This window comes from Dendropsophus ebraccatus, chromosome 1 (genome assembly GCF_027789765.1).
Source record: "Dendropsophus ebraccatus isolate aDenEbr1 chromosome 1, aDenEbr1.pat, whole genome shotgun sequence".
Classification (NCBI taxonomy): domain Eukaryota; kingdom Metazoa; phylum Chordata; class Amphibia; order Anura; family Hylidae; genus Dendropsophus; species Dendropsophus ebraccatus.
The window spans coordinates 60,007,050-60,022,691 of record NC_091454.1 but is presented as its reverse complement, the minus strand read 5'-3'; the positions used below and the strand labels follow the sequence as shown (position 1 = coordinate 60,022,691).

General features: G+C 39.7%; 1 protein-coding gene across 1 annotated transcript; it reads right to left on the bottom strand.

Moving 5' to 3' along the window:
- Positions 1 to 1,391: 1,391 nt before the first annotated feature.
- LOC138774159 (E3 ubiquitin-protein ligase RNF14-like) lies at positions 1,392 to 14,294 on the bottom strand. The gene is made up of 8 exons (XM_069954789.1): positions 14,158 to 14,294; positions 10,778 to 10,941; positions 9,746 to 9,897; positions 7,334 to 7,837; positions 5,962 to 6,190; positions 4,807 to 4,958; positions 3,486 to 3,616; positions 1,392 to 1,548 (listed from the first exon to the last, which is right to left on the bottom strand). The coding sequence occupies exons 2-8, from the start codon at positions 10,932 to 10,934 to the stop codon at positions 1,515 to 1,517; spliced, it is 1,359 nt and encodes a 452-aa protein (XP_069810890.1). The 5' UTR covers positions 10,935 to 10,941; positions 14,158 to 14,294; the 3' UTR covers positions 1,392 to 1,514.
- Between the last annotated feature and the right edge of the window lie 1,348 nt (positions 14,295 to 15,642).

The window sequence follows — 15,642 nt, the reverse complement described above, 5'->3', positions numbered from 1 at the left end:
AGGTGGGTGTGCATTGGACAGAGGCTTTGTTGATGCACTGATCGAGAACTCGAGCATAATACACCAGAAAGCAATCCTCCCAAGTTAGTTGTGCAAAAAAACAGTCCATGTGTAAATAGTTACTGAAACTGGACTAGAGTCTGTAAAACTGCAGAGTAGGACTAGAGCGCACCATGCTCGCTATGTGTGTGGTGTAGACAAAGACACCGACTCAAAGGATGTTGTAGCATGACAGGTAACTTTTACTAAAAATCTTTAAAATAGTCGAGGCACAAATCTTGAACAGCTGCAATAGCAGTATCTGAGGTAGATGATGGCAGGTGGTAAATGGCACTGCAGGAGTTAACCTTGTGAAATATAGACTTTATGTAGAGTGATTGCCTAGAACATTTGCCTTAGAAGTGTTTACCTAGAACGTGGCTACCCAATGTGATAAATGCTGTAGGCATTATATTTGGTCTACTTTCAATTTCCACATTTCAAGCAAAAGTAAGTCTGTAGATATCCAATTGGTGGGGATGAGTAATCTGGCGGCTGCTAGTAAGAAAGGGGAATAAACTGAAAAATCCAGGGGTTTGCTTTAAAGAAGGGTAAGCAATTCCGATTCTGCGGATGGAGTTTTACAGCTTTTACGTATAGTGTTACTTAACCGGAAACCATATTTCTGACACATCTGGAGATCTGGTGCTGTAGAGGTTGTTGTAGATGGCTTTTTTTCTGTTTCAGCTGGTGTAAAAGTCTGGTTTAACTCCCTTTCCCACATTCTGACTTATGGGGTGTAGTGTTTGGGTGCAGCAGGATTAGGGTTTTGTAGATTTTAGACACCACACTTTGTCAGGGTACTAGCTCCTGTTCAACAGCTCCTCAGACCATGAGAGAGGTCTAGAAGAGAGTATGTGAAGAATAATTGTAGGTCAATAGTGCTACATGGTGATGCGCAACTTTGAGAACACTGTTAGAAAAAGAGTTTAGAAAAGGCCGGGTATTTATCACTACCTTTTGGGTTAATTAACTGACATCTAGCAGTAATTAGCTCTAGCCCTTGGTTATAAAGGGTAAGAACAAAGAACTATTCCCCTTTACTAAAGAGTTCTAGGTAAATCTAGCATATTAAAGAAACTAATGTTATCCACCATCCGCCATTACCTGATAACAATAGAAAAGTGCAAATTAACAACTGTACAGTACATTATACATACAGTACAACTTCATCAGGAGACCTTTCATCAAACCACACATAATATATGGTAATGGTACAATACAACAGTACTTATGTGTGATCACACTGGCGACTATACAAATTCGAGCAAGCTTTCATGTGAAAATGGCGTAAGGGTCAGGGATTAATAAAGGTAAGGTTCATGTATTATTAAAGGTAAGGGTCATGTATTATTAAAGGTAAGGGTCATGTATTATTCGAGGTAAGGGTAAGGGATTATTAGAGAGTTATTCTGCATCTTCTGGTCATCAGAATGGTAAAATATTATTGCAAGAACCAGTCACAAAGCCACAACTCAATCTTCTCCGTCTCCAAAAATAGTGCTTGATCTGTAAATGAAAAAACACAGAAAATCATTTACATTTTCCAGATACAAGTTGAGCAGTACAGGGCTTAACTCCAGCACAACTTGTAGGGTATATGCCATATTACAAGGCAATGTTTCTATGAGATAATAATTATATAAAAAAAACCACAACTGTTATCTGTGTATTTTAAACGGGTAACAAATGAAATCTTGGTGCTCATGCTCTGGCCACGATTCTCATCATTTCCTTCCCGGCAGTGCCTGGTCCCAGATAAGCAGTGCATTCTGCTTTTGGGTGACCATAAAGCACGGCCTGAGCACAAAGGTTTCATTTTGCTCTGAACATCAAGGTCTAAAACATTACTGGTTTACAAAAGGGAACTAAGGGTACTATTACACTAAGAGATTATTGGCCATACTTGGCCGATTGAAGGCTGTTCCGGCAGATAATCGTTTCCTGTAATAGGTCATGTTTTAAATCAACCAGCCAACATGCACAATATTCATTAATAGGAGGAGGGGGCAGGCTGAACTGATGCACTGAAGATGTTAGTCCCATCCTCAGTGCATCAAACCGCCTCATTTACATATTGAATGAAGTCAAGATTTCAAGAAAGTGGCGCGGATGATGAAGGTAAGAAATTTCCCTTTATCCCCAGTGTTCTGTGTTCTATGGGAACATAACATCAGGGTAGCGACTTCTAACCTGCAGTCTGTACATTGATTATACACATGTACATACACAATGTGCACATTACATGGGTAAAAAATTTAGGAACACACATTACAAATGAATGCACATTACATATGTACATACATACTCCACCAATATGCACAATACAACTCTCCCCCCCCCCTTCTCTTCCCGTCCCCCCTATTTTCTACATGTCCCTACATATGAGTGCTTTGAGCTGTACGCCAATCTTGTACCTTACTTGTTCTTATAACTTTTGCTCTGTGCGCCCTATGTAAGTTTTTGATGTTTATATTGAAAAAATTAAATAAAGTGTTATAAAAAAATGCACAATACATACAGACAGAAGCAAATATGAACAAATGCACATACATAAATACTTATACCTATATAGTACACCCCCACACAATACATACTCACATACATACTTACAGACTTACCTTTTCTGCAGGGAGGATCCACACACTGGTTCATAGCCCATACTCTGCAGACACTCCACCACCACCAAGACTGATATCATATTAACATCATGTCCTCATTCCTCATATATGGATAATTATATGTATATCCCTGTAATGACTGCTTTTTGTCTATGTATGTCCCCCCAGAATTGTAAAGTGCTGCGGAATCTGTCGGAGCTATATAAATAAAAATTATTATTATTATTATCTATCACATCACATTGTTAGTGACCAAATTTTGTAAACCAAAACCAGCTACCAGTTATACCAGCGTATAAGAAGCACATATTTTAAAGTGACTAATAGCACCATACCATTACTAAATAAAACCCATTAAATAGAGACCAGTATTTCCCCCATATACTGACCCATTCAAAGGTAACGGTACACAGGCTCTGCAAACCACATAAATGATTAGTGTGCAGTTACATCCAGTGACTCAAAGGGGGTGTCTTCGTTATCCATCTGGCCTATGACATCAGTTTTCCTGGTTATGCTTTGTCTCTACAGATTCTGTGGATTTGTCAATGGATTTGTCTAAAGCCCCTATTACACGGGGCGATCAGCAGGAGCAATCGAGTGTCGTCCTGTCAGGTCAGTGCTCGCTTGCTCCTTGTTCCCCGAATCGTCTGAGCAGCCCATAGAAGGTAGCGGCAGTCTGCTGCCGCCGCCCCTGGCGCACAGTGCGGCAACAGCAGATCATTGCTATCCGGATTGCTAGTGTTTGTGCATGTCGGCTGATTGTTGCCCTTTTTTTTTTACACAAAGCAATTATCGGCCATAATGATCATGCTAAATACATACCTACTGATACATTCTCCAGAATAATCGTTATGTACAGGTTCTTGCTTTGTTTTATACAATATTTTCAAACATAGCCAGCAAAAGTGGGTCCTGCACCTCGAGCAGAACATTTTGTTACAACCACCATTTTTCTGTAAAAGAAAAAAATATACCTTCATATACAATTCCTTCTCAGTTGGTGTTGGGACATATGACAGACATAGTTCAAAGGCACCAGTATATAGGAGCTTCTAGACTCCTATTGAGCCATCAGATATATTTAGCAAAAAATAGATACTTAAGTTACTGGAAATCTATGACACAACTTTTCAAGCAAGGAGACTCATTTCAGATTTAGTTTACTTGGCATGTAGAGATTTTTATTGATAAACTGTGGTGAACTGTACTTTGTATTAGGTGATGGGCCAAGGAGTATCATGTTTCTAAAACTGCCAGAATGCAAACACTTGTGACTCCTAAATTTATTTTCATTTTTATGATTTGGTTTTTCTTAAAGCTTCCACTGATGTGTCATGTGGACAGAAAATGTCCACTCAGCATAAACAGAATATGCTGCTATGCCAAGCAGGCATTTCAAGCCCACAAAATGTCAGCAGAAGCCAGGTAGGCTAGAAACCTGCAGCAGTATAAAGGGGTAAGTATACATGTTTGTTATGTTTCCTGCAAGCCCCAGATAAATGTTAAATTATGAATAATGACCAGAAAACCCCTTTAAGTAATTTTACAAAGAAAATAGTACTAACAGACAGGCAAGTGCACTGAGTGGCAGGAAACGCCCCAATGCACCAAAGCAGCTCACTTACATATTGGGTTTTTAATCTATGGCCATGTTCACATGGCTTATGAGACCGGCCATTCCGTGACCCGTACTTTTACATTGTGTAAACATAGCCTATAACTGCAAAACAGATCGACAATAAATGAATATGATGGAATGTGCATGACTTTCCTATCAGGTACAGTTCCCTTTAAAATCTGCAGCTTGTTCATGATTTCATACTGATTTAGTTAAATTGAATAGGTTATAAAATACCTTATTCACTTTAATGCAGAAAATTGGTGGACTCTGTTAGGATTTAGGCTCAGAACCTAAGCTTATATCCTGGCATAATCCAGTAAATGTATTAGTCAGCTGGTGCCGGTTGAATTGTTCTCATCTACCAGTATATGTATTACTTTATTGATATCAACCACTGGAAAGTCATACTTCTTTCAGAATTCAAAGTGTGAACTCCACCAATGTATGCAAAAGCCTATGGTATAAAAAGCTGACATACAAGGTACCAGGTATAAAGTTATCTCAACCTGTCTGATATTTTACCTCAATGGGAGATCTACAGCCAGGACAGGGCTTGGTGCTCTCCTTTATCCACGACACATTCTTTATCTTATTAGCCTGTCTTGCAAGATATTCCATTTCATCCTCCTCCTCATCATCATCTGTATCCTCTTCATCTAAGTCATCATTTTTTTCTGGGAGAGATCAGGAAAACAAGACACATAAGTACTACAAAAAATGCAAGAGAAGTGCATAAAAGCACAAAATCTAATTTTATGGCGGAGCATATCATTGCCTTTGATAGCAACAAACTAAATTTCATTTGAAGTTGCATGGGAAGGATGGGGTTTGGTCCGTATTTTATGTCAGAGTAAACTGGAGTTGTCAACTTCTTGAGGACTGAGAAGAGGCACCCACCACTACTGTCCTCCCTCTCTCCACTGGTTTTCTCCTTTGCGACTGAGCTATTGGTGTGCCTGGTGCAGTTTTCTGTAGACATTTGTGGATTTCTGGAGCTCCAGATACCCCACCATCTTACCTTACTTCCGAAAGGGTGACATCCTGCTTAAGCTTTATGTTTCATTGTAACCAATAGACTTTGCCTTCCATATAATTACTTTTTGACTTTTTTCACCACTCCAGTTTCTGGCTTTATAATTGCATCACAACACCAGGGGAACCGTATGTACTAATTATGTAACTTTGTAGGTACATACCACCATCTACACCTTCCAGTGTCCCTTTCACTTTACCAGTCCACAGAATGTGGGGTAACCAAATGGAAACCAACATGATAGCAACACAACTGTCATGGAACTACTGGTTTCAGCCAGCCCACAGCTTGTTCCCTTTTATTTTTCTTCCACACTTATGCTGCCATGTTTAAATATGGCCTAAATGAAGAGCATATTGATAACATCATGCTTAAAAATGATTAAATGCAGAACAGGCTACATCAAGTTATCAATATACTGGGACAAGTCAGTATTACTACCCCTTAACCACCGAGGTAGCTGGCCAGATTGAGCTTGAAGCTCCTTATGGCTGAAAAATTGGCTTTAATTTTACTGTGTGTGAACATAGCCTAAGTTAAAGACAATTAGTAGCGCTATAAAAAGACACTCTACCTGTAGCCTAAAATAATACCACATTTACCTTTGTGCATGTCTGTACATAGACAGAAGCTACTAAACATACCTTCAGGTACTTTGCAAGGAGCAATTCCATGGAAAGTCATTTTGCAAAGGATACAAAATGCATATTGACAGACAGAGCACATGCCCATTGTACTCTCTGGCTCCTGAATTACGGGTGCCTGACAGGTTATACGTGGGCAGTAAACAACATCAGCCATTGAATCCAGGCCTAACTGCAAAAGGAGATCATCATAGCGGCTAAAAAGCTGCTCCCCTACCAGATCCTTTACCTGCAAGTAGACATGAACAAGTTACAACTGTATACACATATGGCTTATAAGTCAACATTAACATTTACATTATCAGTATTTTCCCATTTTTAAAAGTAACAGAAGAATGCCTTTTAATATTCAATACAATCTGCATAAAGGGCTGTAGGTCTCCCCCAGGTAACTATAGACCTGTACTCTTAACATCCATTGTGGGGAAACTATTCAAGAGGCTTATAAGGGACTACATACCGGTATATGTAGTGGGTAATAGTATTATAAGTGATAACCAGCAGAGTTTTACTAAGGATAGAAGCTGTTAAACCAACCTAATATGTTTTTATGAAGAGGTGAGTAGAAGCCTGGATAGTGGGGTGGCTGTGGATATAGTGTACCAAGATTATGTAAAGGCATTTGATACAGTCCCACATGGACGTCTCATGGGTAAATTAAGGTCTATGGGTTAAAATAGTTTAGTTTGTAACTGTAATGAAAACTGGCATAAGGACTGTACCAGAGAGTGAAGGTCAACGATTCCTATTCTAAATGGTTCCCGGTTATAAGTGGGGTACCCCAAGGTTTAGTATTGGACCCCTTCTGTTTACCTTCTCTATTAAAAGGGCACTTTTATCTGTCATTTAAAAATGTTAATATAGTGCTGCCCCTATATAAAACATAATAAACATCTTATACTTACTTCTCCACACTCCCCGGTGTCCCCCTGCACCATCTCTATGTCCCCCACTGACCCCAGCCACCTCATCTCACAACCAATCACTGACTGAGATGGGACAGCACTGCAGTCAGTTATTGCGGACCTGTCAGCAACTTTTTTTTAAGATGACTTAAAAAAAAAAAAAAAAAGTAAAGGCAGTGTGCACAGTGTGCAATAGGGCTTCTTACCCTGATTCAGGAATTATAATTCTTACCTCAATTTTTTGTTCCAGCACTGAAATATAAGCTTTAGAATTTTATGCAACCTGGGAGATCAATCTAAACAGAGTGAGTGTTTAGTTGTGGGAGGTTATCTACCAGGTGATTTTGTTCCAACAAAGGCCAATATACCCTGTGTAATAGAGTGTTCAGCCGACGAATGAGCAAATGTTTGTTGAGTGGTTAAGATGCAAATTATTTACACATGAGATCCAACAAGCTTTCACTTACCTGAGCAGGTGTTGCAACAGATGTGCACTCTGGTTCTGGGCAGTTCAGGGAACTGACTTGTCCGTCCTTAATCTGGACTTCATAATAATCTTTGAGACAGGTGTTACAGTACACATGTTGGCAAGGCTTAAAGTGGGTGCACTCACTGCCCAACCTCTCCATTAAGCAGATATTGCATGAGAATGGTTTTCGATCAAAAGTCTTTTTCTGCTGAGCTCTACTGAAGTCCAGAATGTATTTAATCAGGGCAGGCACTGACTGCACATCCTGTATGACCCGTCTGTCCAGTGCTCCCCTTTCCAATAAGACCCCATCAGTAAGGGTCTTCTCAGGGGATTGCATCCAGTCCTGTACACCATTGCCAGACACTTCAATCTCATATGGAGATTTTATATTCAAGTAATCAAGTGTCTCCTCCTTGAGAAACTGAATCCATGAAAACAAGACAACGGATCCCTTGTTCTCCTCCCATAGGTCATCTAAATGTTGGCATAACAAAGTGAGCTAAAAAAAAATATAAAAAAAAAATCTGAATAAGTAGTGCAAACAGTGCAAGTATGTTAAAGAATAAATGCTTAGGGTATTCTAAAGAAGGTGCAATTGGTACAACATGTTTGAAAAACAAGCGCCACAACGATCAGCTGACATGAACGATGTCGGCTGATTGTTGCCCTCTATTCCATGGGACGATTATAGGCCGTAATGGCCGATTTTGGCCGAATACGGCCGTTAATCGGTCCGTGGAATAGGGCCTTAAGCCCCTTTCCCTGACCTTCCTCCTGTGTTTTGCAACACCTCTGTCTCATCCCTGGTATCGTTCCAATTATGCCGTTGACAACCCAGCCTGATGACTTATCCACCTGTTCCCTTGGTGCTAAGCACTAGCACTGTCTGGTCCTTAGAACCTTAAAAACCTAGACGGCACTTTGTTCTCTAGCGTGATTCAAAGTCAGATTGGTTTACAAGAACGGGAGTCCACACCGGCTGCCCATTACATAAAAAGTGATTAATGGTGTGAACACTTTGTTATACTAAGATAGATATAGGTCCAAAAAAAAGAAGATGTGTACATAGGAATAGGGTTATGTTCCACTGGGCAAGATCACAAGCAGATCCAGTTCAGAATTCTTCACAGGCTATACTATACCATTAAAGCATCGAATATATTAGGAAGTAGGGAGTCATCGGGATGCTCTAAATCACAAGTATCAAATTAGCGGGCTCCTGCTTTTGCAAAACTATAATTCCCATTGTGCTTTAACATTTAAAGCTTTGTCTCTTGTTGTCCAGCCATGATAGAAACTGTCGTTTTGTTACAGCTGGAGGAGTTTGTTTTTGTACACCAGCCATCAAACCCTCTATTTCATAATTATTATTGTATGGGTGATATCTAGAAGAATACCTAGCGGATGTAAGGAAATGTTTTGCTCTACAAAAACATGGCCACTTTCCCCCCCACTGTTGTCTCCAGTTCAGGTGCGGTTTGCAATTGAGCTCCATTTACTTCAATGGAACTGAGTTTTAAAACCCCACCCAAACTGGAGACAACAGTAGGGGGGAAAGTGGCCATGTTTTTGTAGCGCTGGATAACCCCTTTAACAAAGATCTACCAAGAGAAGTTACAACAAACTTTATTACTATTTCATACGTTTCACTTTCTCACTTTTTTGTGTGTTAAAACACTCTAGTTTAAGAGTGAAATCTCAGAATGTTTTTGCTTTCTTTTGCCTTTTATGTGCCCAAAACTCAGCAGAGAACAGTGTGTCGTACTGAAATAAAAAAAAAACAACAATTCCTGCATGACATACAGCAGCTAATAAGTATGAAGACTTGAGATTTTTAAATAGAAGTAAAATACAAATCTATATAACCTTCTGACACTTGTTAATTTGAAATAAAAAGATTTTTGCTGCATAACCCCTTTTACATTGTTTCTCTGCTACATCACACAAAACATAACTGTTTTTCATTTTTAATATTTAAAATTTTTCAGCTTTTTTGTGGATATTGCTGGATATACTCACTTGTTTTGTCATCCTCTGATGTCTTTTGAGGTGGTGGTCACAAGTGCGCAGCAGTTCAGTCCCCCCACCCAGACTGACTTGTACATACTCTGTGGAGTGATCGCTGTAGTTGTGCAGGCCAGCAAATAGGTATCAGCAAACTAGAAGTGTTCTCACAGGGGATTAACCCCTTCATGAATAAGCCTCAAAGCATATCTGATATGTATGGTTATTTTCGGAGAATATATCTGGTACTGTATATGCAACCACACTGAAGTTTTTATTGACAGATTCATGCAGAGAATATCTTGCTGTCTCACAAGTATATTCTCCCATGGTAATACTATTTTTAGGAAGGTGACCCATAAATATACTCAGTTTCTCTAAGGAAGCCTGTCAGTATACTAACCTGTGCTGCTGAAAGCCACTTGCAGCTTAGTGTGAAGTTGGGGGGTGTAGTAGATGGGTAATCGGGGGGGAGTTCAATGTTTAGCACAATTGGTGGAAGAAAGAGCACGGTGGCCTCAAAGTTGTCTGCACTGGAGTTTGTTGCACTGTTGCCTTGAACAAAAAAACAAAACACGAAAAATGTTTTTAGCGTTTCATGTTTGCCTCATGATCCCAAATGTACAGTATTACATGGCTTATGGATTATCCTAACCTCTCCATACCACTTTTCACTTACTACCATGCTTATGTATTAAATCCTTAAGATTCCTTATTTTTTCTTGTATGAGTCTCAACACTTTGCACTTATCTTTTGACTCGTCACAGTATCCAAACTGATACTCGTTTGTATTTCTGAACCTGCAACCTCCCAAATGTATATGTCAGATTTACAGATTGCCTTGTATGCCGCCCTTGTTTATATTCGCCAATAGATTTACCTTTTTTTTTCAGGAAATATTCAAAAGCAAAACTCAATCCTGCCAAAACGATTAACTGCTGCATTTTAATGGAAAGTGTCATTGGAAATTTTTTTTTTTCCCCCCAAATTTTTTGTTAGTTTTTAATTATTTTTCGTGATGTTTTTTTCTGTTATTTTTTTATACTATCTATATTAATTAATCCTGAAATCTTGTAGTTTTTATTGTCCCCACTAGGTGTGAAACTGTTCTTCCTGTTCTGTCTTTAGTGATAAGAGGAGGCTGCTGTAAAGTGATCTGTACAGAATTACAGTGAAACGTGACACCAGTAGATAGAGAAGACAATAGCAGCTCCCTGTGGGATTACTTCTTGACAGGTCACAGAGTACACTCAGTAATGTATCACATTGATCTTAATGGGATAGGTCCTGTCTATTGTCATCTATGTTTGTGAGGCTTGCCATGAGGTATGTCACATGTCTGATGAAGTCAAAAGCTATTTTTAGCGACAGGTATGATTTAAACAATGTCATTTGAGATATACTGTATATATATGTATTTTTTTCCATACTCACTTTTTATAGATATTACAAAATCTGAAGGTAGTTCTAGACATAAATTACATTCCCCTCCAGGGAAATTCCCCTCTGCCCTCTTAAATTCATCCTCAGAGTAAATACTAGCCAGGGCTAATAGCTCATCCCTTTGTGCCTCTTGGTCTTCTGTGGACATTTGTTACCTGTTACAGAATTACAGCAAAAAAACTGAATTTATGAAAAAATAAATAAATGAATTGTTGAATATATGCCATTTTTTCTGGCATTTCTCTGCATAGACAAATAAATATAACATTAACCATAAACTGTTTTAACATTCTAGCTCATTTTACATGCACTTTAAAATGACAACTTACAATCAAATCTACTAGTATATTTTCAGACATTTTAATAAAAAAATTATTCACAGAATAACACACATTACAAAGTTATACAACTTTGTAATGTATGTTATGTCTGTGAATCACCCCGTTCCCCGTGTCCCACCACCCCCACCCGTGTACCCGGAAGTGTGGTGCCTTATACATTACCTGATCCGTGTCGAGGGCCGTCCGCCATCTTGTGCCAAACGTCATCTTCGGACAGACGGCCGAGTCGCTGCCGCCCGTCCCCCCTCCGCCGCGTCACAACTGTGCTCAGCCGCAATTGGCTGAGCACAGTTATGCTCAGCCAATTGCGGCTGAGCATCGGATGACGCTGCAGAGGGCGGCCGGCATTCGGGACAGTCGGAGCTGTTCGCCGTCCTCCCGAAGAAGACGTCACTCGCTGAAGATCGGAGACGAGTGTCGGCACGTGACAGATGAGTATAGCGCACGACACTTCCGGGTACACGGGCAGGGGTGGTGGGACACGGGAAGGGGGCCATTCACAGACATAATATACATTACAAAGTTGTATAACTTTGTAATGTGTGTTAGTCTGTGAATAATTCTTTACCGCCGCACTACCCCTTTAAATCAAAAACAGTTGTTTAAATAGCCACTGCCACAAAAAAAAAAAACTTTTTCTGCTGTCACATCTGCTGTGACAGCATTTGAGCTAAAACCTAGAGGGGATTTAAAGTGTCATTTCAGGTGACTTTTCAGGATAAGTTGGGGTGTGTATGTATATCAGGGGCATGGCTATATCAGGCCATTTTAACATATGTAATTTTCCACCTGGTTACCACCCTGTAAACAGTTGCAGTGTGGTTTCTTACTAGCCCCTGGCTCCTATACACACTAAAAACAGGATCCTGTAATCCTACCTCACAGAAGCTAATCTTTAGAAGTTTCCAGACCAGCACTGAGCAGTTTAACATGTGAATCCAGTGTTTTCTCGGGCTAGAAATTCTGTAATTTGCACAGGTTTTTTCTCATCTCTCCCTGCCCACTAATCCCCTTGCAAAAAAAGAGCCTGTGGAGCCTCATTTAAGAGTCTCAAAACGCAGGATTAGCCAGATATCCCTCGGGGAAGGACCCAGCCATGGGGTGGCTCCTGTAGGGAAACCATTAAAACCACCACATTAAGTGGCCCTATAAGTCAATATAATGGCAAAGGAAAAGCCAAGGCCAGGTATCCATCTGCAGACAGCTGTTTCGGGTTGTTGTCCCTCATCAGTGTGGAGCAGGATTTTGGCTAGGTGGGAGCAATGCCTAGTAGAGCCATAAGAGAAACAGATCACTGATCTCAGGGAGACCAGCCAAAGAAAATACTGCTGGCATTGTTATCTTTGGCTGGTCTCCCTGAGATCAGTGATCTGTTTCTCTTATCACTCATCCCCTTGGCCCCTCCCCCTCCATAGGCTTTCATGGTAGTACAAACCCATCTTCACTCTGCTTCTCTCTGCTGTAGACAGCTTTCCCTTGGTAATGCGCTCATCTCTAGCAATGAACAGATATAAAGTAAGGGGAGGATGAGGAAAAAAAGCCTTGTGAGTACAGAAAGAAGCTCTTTTGCCTAATAAAGTATTTTCCAGATTTCTTATATTCACTTGTACTATTAATTTCTGAAGTTACACTTTTTAGGGGATGGAAAATACAGTATAAAGTAAGGAATTATTTGTCTGCTTTTTGCTGGATCCACTTTTTGCTTTGGCTTAAAAACTGCAGTGGCAATTTTCCAATGACATTAGGTCAGAGCATGTAAGTGTGACATCATTGGAAGAAAGTGAATGCAGTCAGCACCAGAAAATGTGGCAGCAAAAGTGGTGCGGGAGCAAGGGGAGGCAATAAGTTTTCTGTATACCTGGAACACCTCTTTAAGTAATATGAAGGTAGGCAAAACATATATAAAAATATGATATACCCTATTGCCCAATAGAATGGTAATGCCCGTTTCTCAGTGTACTTTTGTAAATAGTGAAAATATGCTCCAGAATTATTAGCTTTATTACATATACATTTTGTGTAAACATATAGCTATCCTGCCCATTTTTCTAGCACATTAGTCACATATAAAGTGTGTGTTAACCCCTGGGCATATTATATGTCTTGACTAATTGAATTTATTACATAAGCATTGCACTTGTAATAATTAAAAATCTAGCTTACAGCTCAGTTGCTAAGTTAGAGAAGCCCCTTACTATACATAGGGATTATATATCCGGACTTTGAGATATCCATTGCAGTAAAAGGACATGATGCAACTGCCTGTAATGTAGTGATGAACATCCCTTCAGTCTCTGCTTGATATTAATCAATAGGAACAATCTCTGCTCACATCCAGACGCCGAAAACTCAGACCCCTAATACTTCTCACTGCTGAAAATTTGTCAAAACACCATCAAGCCAAAGTAATGTGAGTTAAACATAGCAGCAGGTCTCTCTGCTATAATGTATCAGCTCGTCACTCCCTTCATTGACAACAAGACAAAATCTAAGGAACTAAAATACAAAGTACAGCTATACTTTGGATTACCAGCATAATTTGTTCCAAGAATGTGCTTGTAATCCAAATCACTCGTATACCAAAGCAAATTTTCTCATAAGAAATAACTGAAAAGCAAACGATTTGTTCCGTAACCCAAAAATAAGGTAGGTAAGGTGTTCTGTATCTATAAAGAAGACTGTATCAGTAAAAAAGGGGGTTCACCAGTTTCTTCTCCTTCCACACACAACTAGTAACTGTTAGTAATAGTTCCCTCTGCCTTGAGCAGTAATCAGTGAAAGGGTTAATTCAGGCGTCAGATGGAAGCAGCAGTGATGCGGACGGGCTCCAGGGAAGAGCCGGAAGGCTTCTGATCATCGGCAGGGTTGATCAGGTAGCAGAGGGTTAAAATGAGAGGCATCCTACCCAGTACAGTATCAGGATGTAGTTCAAGGTTTCTCTGTATATAAATGGTTCCATAACTTTTCCTCAATGATTCACATTTATTTACAAGAAAGCCCCTTTAAATAGTCCATTCAGCAATTACTTACAGTCCTTTAATGTAATCCTGGTAGGTATCTGATTCTCCTTTAACGTCTCCCTCCTATGAATGGGGAAGCGGAATCTGGAGCTGTACCTGAGAGAGGAGGCTTTAGGCCAGGAAGCTTGTAACAGCAATCTGCAAGCTGGAGATTACAGAGCTGTATACACCCAGCCCAGTTAAAGCACGTGACAAAGGGCTGTCTCAGAATTAAAGAGACAGTACTAAAAGTTACTAAGTGAAATTACAATAAACACAAATGGACTCACAAAATGACCTTAAAGACTGTGACAATTAACTTACATTTTTGCATTTTCGTTTTTTTACTCCTTTGCCTTCTAAGAGCTATAACTTTTATTTTTCCATCTACAGGGACATATGAGGGCTTTGTTTTTTTCAGGAACAGGTGTACTTTGTAATGCAGCCTTTCAATCTACCATAAAATTAATGACGGAACCCCCAAAATATCATATATGTGGTGATTTTGGTTCAAATAAGGCAATTACGCAAAGTTTGGGGGGGTCCGCGTTTACGCAATATACTTTACGGTAAAACTGACATTTTATCTTTATTCTACAGGTCAGTCTGAACACCGTGATATGCATGTTTACATAGCTTTTCTAATGTTTTACTTTTGCTATTAACAGTAAAACTTTTTTTTTGCAAATAGGTATAATTAAAATGGCCCTATTGTAACTCTTAGCGTATTTATTTTTTCACCTACGGGCTGTATTGGGAGTCATTTTTTGCGCCATGATCCCTAGTTTTTATTAGTACGAGATTTGTTTAGATCGGATGTATTGATCACTTTTTATTAAGTTTTTTATATATAAAATGTAATAAAAAATCAGTGATCCTGGCATTTTTTCCCGCTTATTGTTAACACCATTAACCTTGCAGTAATAATATTGTTTTATTTTAATAGAGCGGACGATTACGCACATTATGACATATAATGTTTATTTATTTTATTACTTTTAATGGTTTTATTTTTTTAAAATGGGAAAGGGGGGTGATTTTGACTTATTGGGGGAGGGGCTTTGGGGCATTTTTTAAAACATTTATTTTATTACACTTTTTAAGTCCCCCTAGGGGACTTTTACATACATACATTAGATCAGTAACACTGATCACTGCTATGCCATAGCTTAGCAGGGAGGAAAGTAAGAGACCCCAGCAGTGAAGCCTTGCGATCGGGTCCCCCGCAGACCCCCCGATCAGTAAGTGACAGGAGATGCCCCTGTCACTTACACTTAAATGTTCGCAGCGTTTAAGGGGTTAATGGCGGGGTGCTGATAGCCGCCAGTCCTCACCCATTATGAAGTGAGCTCAGCTCCTAAACTCGCTTCATAGCGCCGCCCCTTGGTAGGGCGTACATTTAGGCCCTCCTGCGTTGAGGCCCAGCCCGCGGGGGGGGGGGCGTACGCTCGTGGTCATTAAGGGGTTACAACTAGTGGCTAGTTCTGCCTTTTTATAATGCTTTGCCAATTACTGT

What these genes read in the sequence shown, in the direction of transcription:
- LOC138774159 (XM_069954789.1), bottom strand. Translation starts at nt 10,934, where the DNA reads ATGTCCACAGAAGACCAAGAGGCACAAAGGGATGAGCTATTAGCCCTG. An exon ending in TCCTTGCAAAGTACCTGAAG is followed by an intron (nt 4,959 to 5,961) that starts GTATGTTTAGTA and finishes GATCTCTCCCAG; the next exon opens with AAAAAAATGATGACTTAGAT. An exon ending in GCTGTAGATCTCCCATTGAG is followed by an intron (nt 3,617 to 4,806) that starts GTAAAATATCAG and finishes TTTCTTTTACAG; the next exon opens with AAAAATGGTGGTTGTAACAA.